Genomic DNA, 15658 nt, shown 5'->3' with positions numbered 1-15658 from the left:
CTTTCCTTTTGAACATGTTGAGCTAGAGTTTTTAATTTAAGATTATGGTAGATGCTATTGTGTAGTTGGAATACTTTAGATTCATTCTTTACTTGCCTTTATGAGAATATCAATGTTTATTCAAATTTATGCTTATTGTCTCATTTGTTGCTTGATTACCAGTAAGTTGAGTATGGGGTTTTAGATGATGCTTGAGAAGGATAATTTAAACGGACCCAAATTTGAGTAATGTATGTTCATTCTATATTAAGAAATTAAGTGGGGTGATTATTTAATAGGATAGACATATACCTATTAATCATACATAGTCATTATAAGTCCTAAACTTAATAAACTTAGCTTTAGTTAATTTTCTATAGACACATAGATAGTTAATGAAGCTAGGCAATTGTGTGATAAATAGAGAAGTTATACATGCATCTCAGGGAACGTAGCGACTAACATTGTTTTCTATAAAAAGTAGGTAGTTGATTGATCTTGTATCCTTACAAAGCAATAGCTGAAACCATAGTCCTAGGATTTAATTGCATTGTTTCCTCACTACACATTTAACTTACAATCCTTAGGTTAAATTAAACTTTTAGAGTAAACTTTATTTCAATTTTAACAACTTGTTCTTTTTGTGCTTGGATAAAACTTAGCTTGTTACAATTTTAATAATTAGTAACAAATAGTAAACCAAGTCTTAGAGGGATCGACAAACTCTACTTATCACTATATTACTTGTTGCGACCGTATGCACTTGCACGTAGTCTTCGCTTGTATTTTGTCACACAAGCAAAAGATTTAGTTAAATCACAACAATGATTGAATGGTTTGATGATGATGATGATGAAAATGGTGGAATTAATGATTTAGCAGTAATGAAATTACGCAAGCAGCCTTTTTTTTTAAGAGAACCTTTTGTCCAAATGTTTCCCTTGTTGATCTTCTATCAGTTTCTCTTCAGAAAAAGCAGGCATGCCTGCTATAAACATTACACCGTGCATCAGATGCAGAAAGAATTGTCTTAAACTATACAAAAAACATGCACACTTGTCCTCTTCTAAACCCTAACTTGGACATAAACTCTTGTTGATGCTATCCCCTGCAATATTTTGCAATTCATGAAGCTTGCACCTCATTATCTCTTTAATTCCAATACATAAGATTTATGCTGACAGGACTCATTTCTTTCCTTTTTTTTGTAAAGAAAGGCAAAAATAATTTAATTCAATTTGAAATGGTAATGGATAACAAGGATTAAGGTCAAGGTCAAATTTATCACTATATTATTGCTCATATTAAATTTTATGACTATATTTCAAATTTATTGAATTTTATTAACATATTTTCTATTTTATTTTTTTAATGTTTATGATGGGGTTATTGTTATGATTGTATTGAATAGTGTTTTGATTAGGATAGTTTAATTCTAATTAAACTTTTATACCTTGTTAAGCAGATCTTTATATCTAGTTATACTAAGATAACATATCCTAATTATATTAGGATAAGATTATTGTACTTGGCCTTATAAAAAAACCCTCTGTGGTTAAAAAATAGTGAACACTTAGATTTAGAGAGAGTGATTTAGGTGTATGTGAGATAAAGGTTGTGAGTTTAAGACTATTTTTATAATCTCTTAATTTATCTCTTAGTGAATCATTCTCTATAGATGTGGCTGTGGATGTAGGTCATCAAAAGACCAAACCACGTAAATTCTTATGTTTTTGTGGGTGTACTTAATTTCTTTTTTCTTTATTCTATTGATTGAGTAAGATTTTGAGCAATCCTTTAGAGATTATTTCGCAATTTTCGCAATAAATTGTTATGAGGGCTTCAAGGTCTTGAGTTAATCTGAATCTTGCTATAATAACTTTTTTGACCAAGTATGAGATTGAAAAGTTTAATGAAAGAAATGATTTCAGCTTGTGGCGTTTTAAGATGCGTGCATTGCTAGTGCAACAAGAACTGTTGAAGGTATTGGAAGGAAAATACCATTTTCTCTCAAATTTAGCTGATGATGAGAAAGATAATCTTATGGAAAAAGCACAAAGTGCTATTCTCTCAACTTTATTTAATAAGGTGCATAGAGAAGTCATGAATGAATAATCTCCTATTGCAACGTGACTTAAACTTGAGAGTATTTATATAACCAAATCCATGATGAATGAGCTTTATAGGAAGCAACGATTGTTAACTCTTAAGATGTGTGAAGGTACATTTGTTAATACCCACGTTGATGAATTTAATAGGGTTATTTTTTATTTCAAGAATATCGATGTTAAAATTAGAGATGAAGATCTAGCCTTAATTTTTTTTATATTTTTTTCCTTCATCATATGAAAACTTCATGGATACTATGTTATATGACCAAGAAACACTCACTTTGAAGGATGTAAGGACATCTTTAAATTCCAAAGAATTGAAGGAGAAAGTTGGTGGTATTCGAAATGAAAATCAAACAATTAGCCTGATTGTGAATAAAGGAAAAGATAAAGAGAATGGCATAAACAGAAAAGGTAAATCTAAAGCAAATGGAAAGACTTGTTGAAATTGTGATAAAAAATGACACTTTCAACAAGATTGTACCAAATTCAAGGACGATGAAAAGATCAACAAGTTTGAGAGTACTACAAACGTGGTTGAAGATAACTTTGATACTTTTGAGGAAGCTTATAGTGTTCTTACAATAACCAATGATAACTTGATGGATACATGGATGTTAAATTCTGCTTGTTGCTTCCACTTATGTGCCTAGCGTGATTGGTTTATAACTTATCAATCTGTTGATATAGCAACTATATAATTAGGAGATGATTTCTTTCTCTCAATTATTGGGATTGGCATAATTCGGTTCAAGATGTTTGATAGTATTGTAAGGACACTTGAGGTGAGACATGTCCTTGACATGAAAAAAAATTTGATATCCTTGAGTTTGTTAGATAAGAAAGGCTACAAATGGAGTTGCCAAGATAATGTCTCTAAGGTATCTAAAGGAGCCTTAACTATCATGAAGGACAAGTTATCTAATGACTGTTATCTTTTAGTGGGAAACACAATCATTGGAATTGTTTTTGTAGTTTCATCCAATGTCCTGATTATGATGTTTTATATTTATGGCATATGAGATTGGGTCATATAAACGAGAGAAGAATGACAAAACTGAGTAAGTGTGATTTACAATGTAATCAAAAAATTAAGAAGCTAGATTTCTGTGAGCATTGCATCTATGTCAAACAACATAAAGTGAAATTTAGCACTACAACTCATCGAACCAAGAGTACAATAAACTGCATCGATTCAGATTTGTGGGGCTTTTCTTCAATGGCTTCAAAAGGAGGATCATTATACATGTGGACCTTTTTTAATGTTTTTTCAAGAAAAGTGTGGATGTATTTCTGAAGGTTATGAGTGAAGTGTTAACCACCTTTTTGCATTGAAAGGCATTGTTTGAGAAGTAGATTGGAAAAAGGATTAAAAGCATCCAAACAAACAATGGTTTGGAATTTTGTAGGTGAGTTTGGTATGTTTTGAAAGAATGAGAGAATCCTTATACATTGGTATTGCAGAGCAGATGAAGATAACACTTTTAGAGAAAGCAAGATGCATGCTTTCTAATATGGTCTACCCAAAGTTTTTTGAGTAAAATTTATTAACAAAGATTGCTACTTGATAAATCAGTCTCCATCAACTGTAATTGATTTAAGACTCTCAAGGAAGTTTGGTTTGGTAAGCCCGGTGATTACTCTATATTAAGAGTATTTGGTTGCTTTGTTTATGCTCATGTGAGTGATGGTAAACTTGAACCAGAGGCAACGGAGTGCATATTCCTAAACTATGCATATGGAGTGAAAGGTTATTAATTGTGGTGTATTGATTGTAAGTCCCCCAAGTTTATAGTGAGTTAAGATGTTACCTTTGATAAGTCTACATTACTTCATGGGTTAAAGTTTAGAATTGCAATCACATTGGACCAAGAAGTTGGCAAGCACGTGGAGCTTGAAATCAATGCTCCTGGGACAGTACGGGATAGTAGTAAAGTCCAAAATGAATCGCAAGAGGTACAAGAATTGGTATCTCATATACAACAACGAAGCATTACTTGTGTCAATGATGATTTTGATTTTTATGTTTTATTTGTAAGAGTAGAGATTGATGAGTTATGATCGAGGTAGTGAAAGAGGCTTTATGGCTTCAAGGATTAGTTAGTGATCTTGGTTTTGCACAAACATATGTAATTGTGTTTTATGATAGTCAAAGTGTCATACAGTTGACTTAAAAATCAAATGTTTCAAGAGAAAACCAAACACATCCAAGTCAAATATAACTTTGTTTGAGAAATTGTTTCTAGACGTGAGATTGTAGTGAAGAAAATAGCTACAATTGAAAATCCAACATATATGGTGACTAAGTTAGTTTCTAAGATAAAACCAAAGCATTGCTTGGACTTAATTGGTGTTCATAGTGCTTGAGGCCCTTTTAGGGCATTGGCAATGTTGATAAAGATTGATTCATAAAGTGGAGCTTAGTGAATTCAAGCCTAAAGTGGAGATTTGTTATAGTACTCTTGAATTGTGTTTTGGCTAGGATAGTTCAATTCTAGTTAAATTTGTATACCTTGTGAAGTAAGTCTTTAAATCTAACTATATTAGGATAACATATCCTAATTGTATTAAGATAAGATTATTATATTTGGCTCTATAAAAGGACTCTATGAGGTTAAAGAATAGTGAACACCTAAATTTAGAGAGAATGATTTGAGTGTATATGGGATAAGGTTCTCTATTGCTGTTCTCGTGGACGTAAGTCATTAAAAGATTGAACCACATAAATTCTTATGTTCTTGTAAGTGTGCATGATTTCTTTCTTTCTTTATTATATTGATTGGGTAAGATTTTGGGCAACTCTTTAAAGATTATACTGTAATTTTCACAATAGTTATTTTATCTGTGATGTCTGTTCAAGGAGTACCTTGGAGAACTATGTTTGGTGTTGCTTGTTGGCAGTTGTGGAAGTGGAGAAATCTTACAATTTTTGAAGGTCGCTTAATACTAGTTGGGAGCCATTTTGAATATAGTGAAAAACACGGCTGGTGCAATAAAGGATGTTGTGGCTATATCGTTAAGTACTTCGAGGAAACCTTAATAAAAAGGAGGAGGCTTTAGTGGGTTGGTCAACGCCACCATTAGGTTGGATTGCAATTAATTCAAATGGAGCTTTCCATGGTTCAGTTCATAAAGCTGCTGTTGGTGGAGTTCTTAGAGGACCAGATGCCATATGGCTTGGGGGCTTTACTTGCAAGTTGGGTGTGTGCACTGTTTATCATGTGAAATTATGGGACATCAACCATTGGCTCTAATTAGTTTGGGAGAAAGGTTTTCGTATGTTTTTTTTTTTTAAATTGAGTAAGAGGGGATTCAAACTCTATTCTTTAGGTAGGGAAATTATGTACTAACCAATAAATTAAATGCTCGATACCCAAGTTTTTGTATGGTTAAATTACAAGTTGATAATAAATGGTAGTGCAAGCTGTTACTTCTCCTTTAATCATCCTTCTGCTAATTTGGATCTAATACGAGCAATTAGAGAAATGTTAAATCGACAATGGGAAGTCTTAGTAAAGCACATTTTATGGGAAGGTAATCAACTAGCTGATCTCATGGCTAACAAAGGGTTTGGGTTAAAGGTTGATTTCCGATTGTATGATAGTTCTCCATATGAAGTTACATCTATACTGTGGATGAAAATCTTGATGCGATTGCCTTAGTTGACGAGTGTGAGTTGGGCAAGGCCAGCCTTGCGCAGCTCGTCTACAACGATGAAAAAGTGAGTACGCATTCCGAACTAAAAGCATGGGTAGCTGTTCCCATGGCCTTTGACCTTCATAAAATCACCAGGACAATTCTTGAGGCCACCACTTTGTGCAGCATTAAGGATCTCATGTCACTAGAGCTCCTAGATAAATTGAGTGCAAGCTTAGATGGGAAAAGATTTCTACTAGTCTTAGACGATATTCAGTATTTGAATAATAATGTATGGTACGCCCTACGAACTTCTCTCAATTCTGGTGCAAGGGGAAGCAAGATCATTGTTACTACACCCAAGGAAGAAGTGGCATTTGTTATGGGCTGTTCCACTCTTTATCATCTAAATCCATTGACAGAGGATTTTGCTGGTCCATGTTGGCAAAGTCCGCATATGCGGGGAGGGATAGACGTGAGGTTATAACGCTTGAGGGTATTGGCAGGAAAATTATGGAGAGCTGCCGCGGTATACCTTTGTGCGTAAGTGTAATTGGAGGGCTCTTGCGTTTCAAAAAGACCCGTGAAGAGTGTGCCATGTCCTGGAGGACCTGCAAAAAACTAATAACCATGATTCAATTTCATCAATTCTACTGTTGAGCTATTATCACCTTCCTGCACTGCTAAAGCGCTGTTTTGCTTATTGCTCGCTGTTTCCCAGAGATCATGAGTTTGACAAGGAAGAACTGGTTCTCTTGTGGGTGGCGGAAGGCTTTCTACAAAAGTCTAGTGGCCCATCAATGGAAATGGTAGGTGCTGAATGCGTTGACGGTTTACAGAAGAGGTCATTCTTTATACCAGTCGACAACTCACATTTTAAAATACATCGTTATATGCATGATTTAGCTAAGGCTGTATCTCGAGGAGTTTGTCTCAGATGGGAATCTTATACAATAATCCGATCCGCAATAGCTAAAATGATTCACCATCTAGGACTTTAAAATTTGGGGAAATGTCACGATGGGAAGAATGGACACTACTTGAAGTAGATGGCGAAGAATTTCCCTGCCTGGAAGAGTTTTACGTTATAAACTGTCCACCATTGAAAGGGGATTTACCAAAGAGCCTTCCAACTTTGGTAAAACTGGAGATCAGTGATTGTGAACAGCTTGAGGCTTCACTTCCACAGACTTCCGAGCGTTGTATACTGAAGTTAGACAACTGTTACAAGGTGCAGAAGAAAACTCAAGATAAGACACTATCGAAAAGTGATGGTGAAATTGCATCACAGTTCTCTTCAAGTATGACTGAGATTCCAGACAATGAACTGCAGTTGGAAGAGAATAGAACTAACAAAAATCCAGCAAAGGAGAAAGCAGTGCAGGAGTATATAGAGCCGTCTGGAAAGTTGGAAGAGCCTTCAAAAAGTGATGGTGAAATTACACCAGAGTTCTCTCCAAGTCTGATTCATCAAGAGCAAGATCATATTCAGCCAACACCTTCATCAAGTGAAGATGGAAATCAGCAGTTAATGGAACTGCCAACTGACTTGCACAGCCTCAGAATTGAGAGATATGCTTCGGATAAGCTTCCTAAAGAAATATTGGGGAGATCTTCGCTTCATCATTTATATATCATTGATTGTATTTCCCTCAAGAACTTTACCCAGTGCCCTTCATTAAAAGCACTCTATATCCATAACTGCAAAAAGTTAAAATTTCCACAACCAAACAAAGTGATGAACCAAGATGCAGGGCTAGAAGATTTATGTTTAGGGAGTAGCTGTGATTCTCTCAAAATTTTTCCGTTGAATTACTTCCCAAAACTTAAATCTCTTAGTCTGTGGGACTGCAGAAATCTTAAGCATCTCTCAATTGAGAAGGGATTGCAGAATGAACTTACTTCAATTGATGCCTTGGAAATCAAAGATTGTCCTAATTTGAGGTCCTTTCTTCAAGAGGAATTTCAAGCTCCAAACCTGACATCACTGGTTTTTTTCAATTGCGGGAGTCTCAAGTCACTGCCAGGGATGCAAAGCCTCAAATCTCTTCAGTCACTGTATATAAACAAATGTCCAGCACTGGAGTCACTTCCCGTGGAAGGCTTGCCATCAAGCCTAATCATACTTTGCATCTCTTTTTGTGACAAAATCACCCCCCAAAAAGGGTGGAAGTTAGAGAATCTTCATTCTCTTAAGTCATTTTGAGATTGAAGGTGGATGCCATGAGTTGGAGTCATTTCCAGAGGAGGGGTTGCTGCCAACAAATCTTAACTCTCTACGCATCAGCAGGCTTTTGAATCTTAAGTTCCTGAAGAGTGAGGGGCTTCAAAAACTCACCTCTCTTCAAACACTTGAAATAAATTTCTGTAACAAGCTTGTTTCCTTGCCAGAACACGGGCTGCCTTCCTCCTTGTATTCTCTAAGTATCACAGACTGTTCTCTGCTGAATCCGAAGCTTCAAATTAGGAAAGGGAGGGAGTGGTTCAAGATAGCTTATATTCCTTCCATCCATCTTGATGAGGTAAAATCTCACAAACAACTCTAGAAGACTTTTTTAATTTGTATGTGAAATACAGTGAACAATACTTCGTTAATCTGTTTCTTGAAGCTTGATATTGTTTTCATTTTCAGGTCAGTGATTAATACAACTGCTTGTCGATTTCAAACCAGGCACGCTTCTACAGGTTTTTAATCTTGTATTCTTAGTCAGCTTTAGCTTCTTTCATCTATCAGTGATTAATACACTTCTTTCATCTAACATTTACCAAGATTCTGCTTAAAATTTTCCACCCTTTTTCAGGCTAACAATGTGCAATGAAAAAGATGAATTAATGCAAATCATTCAACATTAAAAATTTGTTTATGCACAAAATATTTTTCATTCATTTCATTTTTTGGTGGTTTGGCAGTTGACACAGGTTAGGGAGTGCCATCTCCTTGTGCTCTCTGTCACTAGTTCCTTTAATTCAAGGTGCCTGGAGGCTTTTAAAGATTGTTAACAAAATGTATCAACATGTACAGAGTTGGGAGTAGAATTGGAAAGCAGATTGTTTGTGGTTTGCTGCTGGACCTGCTTGGTAGCAATGCTGTGTTTCTCTGCTTATCCATTTGTTACTTTTGCCTTTGGGGATTTAGGGGCTTTAAATTTTCCCCTTTGAAATTGTCTTTTGCAGCTGTATTCCTTTGTACAGTGACTAGCTATTGCGGTATAAGTATGAACATTTGTATCTTGGAGTGACTTCTGAAATAACTCACTCTTACCGTGTACAAATACATAGAATATATACTTCTGATGTGTGTTTCTATTAGGTTAATGTATCACTAGAGATTTGTTTGCTTCAAATGGACTCGGTGAGCCTTTCCATGCTCCTTGCTCTTCCAAAAACATTCCAAGATGGAAATCCTCCAAAGCTTGGATTAAGTGGTTCCACTGGTCTATTTCCCAGTCAAATAAATTTGTTCTCAACTTTCAAAAAAAAATAAATGTGTAAATATTTTCTCAGCTCAATCTTCTCCAAGTCTGGATTTCTAAACTTTGATTTAGAAGCAACACTTACTGTTTCATGTTTGTTTAGCTTATCATATGTTCTTGAAGTTGCAATTTTTGTCAATGATTCATCTGTTGCAAATTTCAGCAGTTTGTTCATGCAAAGACGTGGAATGATATACTGTTAATCATGCAAAGATGGGACCAGGAGAGGAGACAGGAGCTGGTCAGGCAAGCTGGCCTAGGAAAGCCAATTAATATTTTGGAAATGTTAAGAAAGTGGTTAAAGGTTGGAGGTGCTAGCCTTGCACATCCTGGCTGTTGTGAAGTTGGAAAGTCTTTTTCTTCTTCCTAACTTTCTGATTTTCATTTTTCTAATCAAACCCACTCCCTCCCTCCCTCCATTGTTTAAGCCCTTCCAGGGCTTCTTTGAAACTCACTCAAAACACATTGTCCAACCAACTTCCCATCTTTCCTTGGCTGACAACAACATACTTCTACCTTCCTTTTTGGTATACCTTCATCCATTGTCTCTTCTACCCCTCTCTTAATCCTTGTATAGATGTAAGCAGAGCAATCTTTTGAAGGTTGAATTGGTCATTTCATTTGGATTAAAACATGCAGGCCATCATCATGAATAGAATAAGGTTTAACAAACTTCCATCATTATCACAATTATTTAATTTGAGTTCAGAACAAGAAAATACCATTCACCTCCCTCAATATTCATCCCCCTACTCTCTGTTCTTTCATTTTTGTTTCTGCAGAAAGTCGAGGAAATCAAGGCAAGAAATGGATTGTTCTATCTGCAGTTCGATGCCATTCATTCTAAGGCCCCCAAGGAATACCATCTGTGGAGCATGCTATGAAGGAGCAAGGAATGTAATCACTTTGATGAACAAGCTCGATCAAAATGATGGTAAAGGAAGCGATAAAGCCAGTAATGTTCCTGTTTCATCTTCACAAAATTCGTGTAAGGCAAGCTCTGCTTTTTCATGTTTTTCTTGTCTTTTTTCCGGTTGCCTGCAGTCAATCATTTTCAGAACCTATGACTTCATGTTTTCCTGTTGAATTATCTGTTTGTATCAATATGATGCCTAGCTACATTGGGTTTATTACAGCATGGAATATGATGGCTAGCTACATCCATGACTAGCATTAGATTTATTTATTGGATATGAAAGCAACAGAATTTTTGTTTAGCACATTTATGGTGTAATTCCTTCAAAGTTCAGACCTTGAATCACAACACCTCTCATGACCATTATTATAATACATAAGATTGTTATAATACACCTTTCAAGACCTAATATTCTTATTTATTCTATATTACAAATTTACTTTTCATGGCCATTGACAAAGCCATATTATAATACAAAAGATAGTTGAGTTTGAACAAGGTTGACCCACTTTTTCTTTTGCAACAAAATTTAATTTTCAATTCTACTCACTTCGGGGTTTTTTTTTTGTCTATTTTTCTTTTTCAGAATGTTTCAAAATATACGATTTTTTTTTAGATACCTAAACTTTTTACTTTTTTATATGATAAATTTACTTTTTATAATTCTTTTTGTACTTTTTAATACTAAAAGACATTAAACATTTATGTTATAAAATACATGAAAACCAAAGTTTTTGTTTTAATCTTCATAAAGCAGCTCCTGTCCTGGTACACACAGCCCAGTTTTAATTGAGCCTAGGCCACAATAGAAACAAAGCTATAGCTATCTCCCCTTCTATACTTGTGGGGGCACAGCCCACAACCCCAGTTTCATTCATTGTAGGATATCTATGATTAAAAATTTCAGGGAAATGTTGAAAAGTACAAAAACAGATTCCAATTCATCTACCATTGTTGTTTTCTCTTGAAGAAATTTTCTTGGTAGTAAAAGTCAATCTTGTTCCACATTCCAGAATGTAGGCTAAAGTAGGTGTTCTTCCTTGTCTTAGCCACAGCCACTTGCAAATCTTACCAAATGGATAACAAGCATGAAGGACATAGAAGATGATCTGAATAAGAAAATAAGCTTCTTGAGTGGACTTGTTGTGGCTTTCAGAGATCAAATTCACACTGACATTCAGCTCAAGCCTGGCAACCATGGGCCTTGCATACCAGCACACAAAGCTTTACTAGTAATTCTCTACCTACCTCCCAGTCCTCGTGTTTTTATTCATTTTCCCGTAAACTGAAATCAATTATTCATTTAATAAATTTACAGGCAGCAAGATCAGAGATCTTCAGGAACATGTTAGACTCAGATGGCTGCAAGGCTCCACCAAGTGACACCATTACTCTCCCAGAGTTGAACACTGAAGAGCTGGAGTCTCTCTTGGAGTTTCTTTACAGTGGGAACCTGCCCTTCGACAAGCTAGAGAAGCATGTCTACTCATTGTTTGTTGCAGCAGACAAGTATGAGATCCCATACTTGCAGGAGTTCTGTGAGAGGTTCCTGTTGAGTTCCTTGAATGCCTCCAATGTTCTTGAGATCCTAGAAATCTCAGATGTTTGTTCAAACAAGACGTTAAAGGAAACTGCATTGAACTTCATTGTTAGAAACATGGAGGATGTAGTTTTCTCAGCCAAGTATGAGGTTTTTGCACCCAAGAACCCTCACCTTGGTGTGCAGATTACCAGGGCATTTTTAATGGATTCCAAAAGCAAAAGAATTAATGGGGTTTGATACCATTGCCATTTGATGATATGCTCAGGCAAAAGAAAAAACACAATTAAGGGGAAACTACCAAGAATGTATAGAGACATTTTTACATGGAAAGGTGCAAAAGCAATAAAATTTATGATTTGTTATAACAAATGATAGTTTTATTAAAATACCTTGTTGAAGCTCGTCCAACAAATAGGGTGGATATTACTTTGCATTAATGAAAAAAAAATACTATGGGTTTAAATTATATCAAATTCCATGATTTAGAGACTAATTCTTACTTTTTTTCATTTATTTTTTTCCTTTTTTAAACACTTAATACTCATTTTCCATCTATATTATTAAAAAATCCAAAATTCAATATAAAATACATCAAAATTATTTTTTTATCTTAATATCCATGAAAATAAAAAAATAAAAATTTAGACACAAAGGGAGTAGTTTATTTTAAGCAGTAATTAAAGGTTACAGGTTTATATTTTCAACTCAAAACACATGTATATTAGATGAAAAAAGGTGCTTAATTATAAAGACCTAGCTCATCTCTCACTAATATAGACTCCGTAACATTTTACCTCACCCAATTACACAATTATGCAGTGTCCTCATTGCATTAGTCGTTTACCCATAGAGGAAAAGAATCCTTACACTGGTTCGATCCTTATATCTCTTATACTTTCATGAGAGTCTCACATCAATAAAGATTTAAATTTGTTCTGATATCATTTGTTGCCATTACCTGTTGGTGCAAATGGAGTTTAGATGGAATTCAAGGAACCAGCAAAATTGACTTCAAGACGAGCTTTTACATAGACGTTATCTTTAAGACTTATTTCGTTCCCACCTCTCGGTATGCAAAGAAGAATAATGCAAATAGCCTTAAGGATACAATGAAGCCAACGTCTAACTTCGCATTGCACTTTACAAGAGTAGACAGCTAGATACACTCGAGGGTTTACAAAATTGTTTGGCCTTAGAGTCTACTTTCTACAGTAAGTAGATTATAAGGAATTTGGAAGCTTTTATAGTTGGTAAGAACTTAAGTGTTTATGTTAATAGAACACAACACTTTTCTTACTCATGATATTTCTACTCTCGTTTTGTGCTTTATTTGATGTGTCAAAATAGTTGGTAACAAGCCCTTTATATAGGCTTGTAAGTGTCTCTTCTTTAAAAATACAACCCTTTCATTCAAGTACCATTTTGTCTAATAGGCATCTTTTCATTTAACCAAACACAACTTTTGGATAAAGGTGTTATTAAAATGATCATCTTATGAAATGACAACTAATCATTCCTTAAAATATAATCTTTGAGTTATAATTTTAAATAATAACTTTTCATATTTAAAATTTTGAGCTATGGTGTCTTTTCAATATGTCTCGTAATTTTTGAATGTCATTTTACTTAGAGACATAACCATTCACATGAAAACCTGTCTATAATCCAATGACACACTATGTCACTTTATGTGACATAAACTTTGAGCTAAGATAGCTTTTCATTATATGATATAACTTTTAATTTTTAAAATACACCAACAATCCCTCACCATTTTCAAAATTTCCAAATACCAACAACTTTGGGAACCTTGTGCATAAATGAAGGTATCCCGTAATTTGAACCTACACTTAGTGAGTGTGGTTGGTTCTAGTCTGAATTGAGTGGTTGACCAAGCATTGAACCATCAATTCTTCATTTCACTAGTCGGGACACTAAACACACACAAGCTTACTTACTTACTTTGTATCTAATTTTGCCAACACATTTTATGGCCTTATATTTTGCATCTATTCATGAGTGTTGTTAGAGTCAAGCCTTTAGCTCCTAAAAGCAGCCATACTTCCACTCACATAGGTAGCCCCCATCGAAAGTACTCTGTAATTATAGTACTTCAACATATACATGTTATGGGTCTATTAAGAACTTTTGTTCGATCTTACTTTACATATTACAAGAACCAAGCACTATACACCTTGGGATGGAAAATATAAATAAATGTTTTGCAATCATCCATGTAGTAGAATGGTCAGTACCCAAGACTTTCAGGTCAGCCACAAGCGTCGGGATGAGCTCCCACCATTGGAGATTTAGTTGATAGGCTTGAAACCCATCCCTCTTGAGGTCTTTATTATCAACTCCATTTTTAGACTTTTAGTAAATGGATCCGTTAAATTTTTATCAGACCTCACATAACTTATAGTTACTATACCATCACTAATTCTTTATCTTACAATGCTATGTCGAAGTCCAATATATCAACTTTTTTCATTATATGCTTGATTATATGCCTTTGATACAATTGCTTCATTGTCATAATGTATTAAGATTGGTGCCATTGGTTTAGGCCACAACAGAATTTCATAGAATAAATCTCTCAACCATTCTGTTTCTTGGGTGGCAGATGCTAAAGTTATAAATTCAACCACCATAGTGGAGTCTGCTTAACAAGATTATATTTTAGAACCCCAAGAAACAGCATCTCCACCATTTGTAAAAATTCAACCAGTCATAGATATATGATACGTTCTATTTGAGTTCCAACTAGCATCTGTATACTCTTTTAAAACTGAAGGAAAACATGAATAACAAATGCCATAATTTTTTGTACTTTTTAAGTATCTTAGAACTCTATGAACATCATACCAATGTTTTTTACTTGGATTACTTGTAAATTGACTTAGCATCCCAACTGCAAAAGCAACATCTCACCTTTGCATATTCATTTTGTGCTATTGGCTAGTTTTTGTAGGGTATTAGCTTTAAATTAGAATCATAAGGCGTAATCATTGGCATACAATCTAACTTACCATACTTCATTATAATCTTTTCAATGTAATGAGATTGAGACAATGTTAGGTCATTATTGTCTCTCATTATTCTTATACCAAGAATAACATCTGCCATGCCCATTATTTTCATGTCTTCCATTGGTTCCAAAATTGCTACCAAAGATTAAAATGTCTTCCATATATACACAAATGATGACACTTGGAACTTACTATAGACACATTTATCAGATTCATTGATCTTATAGCCATTAGCTAGCACAACCTCATCAAACTTTGATGCCATTGTTTTAGTGCTTATTCTAATCCATACAAAGATTTTTCAAGTTCACACACATTCCTTCTTCTTTTTTTCAATTGACATCATTGTATCTTAATGTACAATTGGAATGTCAAATTAACACATCAAGGTATATGTTCACACAAGCATCATTGTACCTTTATTGCACAATAGGAATGCCATATCAACGATATTGAACATCTATATTACATTATCATGCCTTCGATGATAAAAAGGGAATACACCATATATCAAGATTTTAAATTTACATATTAGTACCCTTATACCTTCATGTATAATAGGAATGCCACATGATGCCCACTTATCACGTGGACCTTGATGGTATTTACATATTGACATTATTATACTTTAATGTATAATAGGAACGCATCATTATACCTTAATGTATAATAGGAACACCACATGTCCACCTATCACATGGACCTTGATGATATTTACATAGTGACATCATTATATCTTAATGTATAATAGGAATGTCATATGTTCATGCCTTGTGTCTTCCATCACATAGACCTTCATCAACTCAAGATGGTTTACTTTAAGATATTTATCTTTCTCATTTTTTTGTGACTTCATCTTGGTTGCAACATTCTTATTTTATTTGAAGATGATTACCAAGGTCTTCGAGAGACATTTTTTTTGTCTTATACTTTTTCTTAGTATCTTTTCATGATGGGAGAAGTATGTCAAT

At 34.5% G+C, this 15658-nt stretch overlaps 2 protein-coding genes across 4 annotated transcripts; both read left to right on the top strand.

Annotated features, from left to right (window-relative positions):
* The first annotated feature begins 5589 nt into the window (after window positions 1-5589).
* On the top strand, window positions 5590-8370 carry LOC110426429 (putative disease resistance protein At3g14460). Its single transcript, XM_089785302.1, is given in 7 exon segments — window positions 5590-5624; window positions 5709-6151; window positions 6154-6315; window positions 6318-6672; window positions 6720-7917; window positions 7919-8248; window positions 8359-8370. Coding segments are annotated over 7 exon segments (2535 nt in total).
* Window positions 8371-9729: 1359 nt separating this feature from the next.
* Window positions 9730-12068, top strand: LOC110426260 (BTB/POZ domain-containing protein At3g56230-like). 3 transcript variants are annotated; one of them, XM_021441437.1, is made up of 4 exons: window positions 9730-9861; window positions 9982-10192; window positions 11171-11347; window positions 11434-12068. In XM_021441437.1, the coding sequence occupies exons 1-4, from the start codon at window positions 9833-9835 to the stop codon at window positions 11893-11895; spliced, it is 879 nt and encodes a 292-aa protein (XP_021297112.1). In that variant the 5' UTR covers window positions 9730-9832; the 3' UTR covers window positions 11896-12068. The 3 variants fall into 3 exon arrangements, with proteins under 3 accessions (XP_021297112.1, XP_021297111.1, XP_021297114.1); XM_021441436.1 differs by having other exon boundaries at window positions 11165-11347; XM_021441439.1 differs by lacking the exon at window positions 9730-9861 and having other exon boundaries at window positions 9991-10187; window positions 11165-11347.
* Window positions 12069-15658: the final 3590 nt, after the last annotated feature.

This window comes from Theobroma umbraticum, unplaced genomic scaffold (genome assembly GCF_002168275.2).
Source record: "Theobroma umbraticum cultivar Fairchild unplaced genomic scaffold, ASM216827v3 scaffold_55.0, whole genome shotgun sequence".
In the NCBI taxonomy this organism is placed as follows: domain Eukaryota; kingdom Viridiplantae; phylum Streptophyta; class Magnoliopsida; order Malvales; family Malvaceae; genus Theobroma; species Theobroma umbraticum.
The sequence above is the reverse complement of the archived record's forward strand: the minus strand, read 5'-3'. Positions and strand labels throughout refer to the sequence as shown.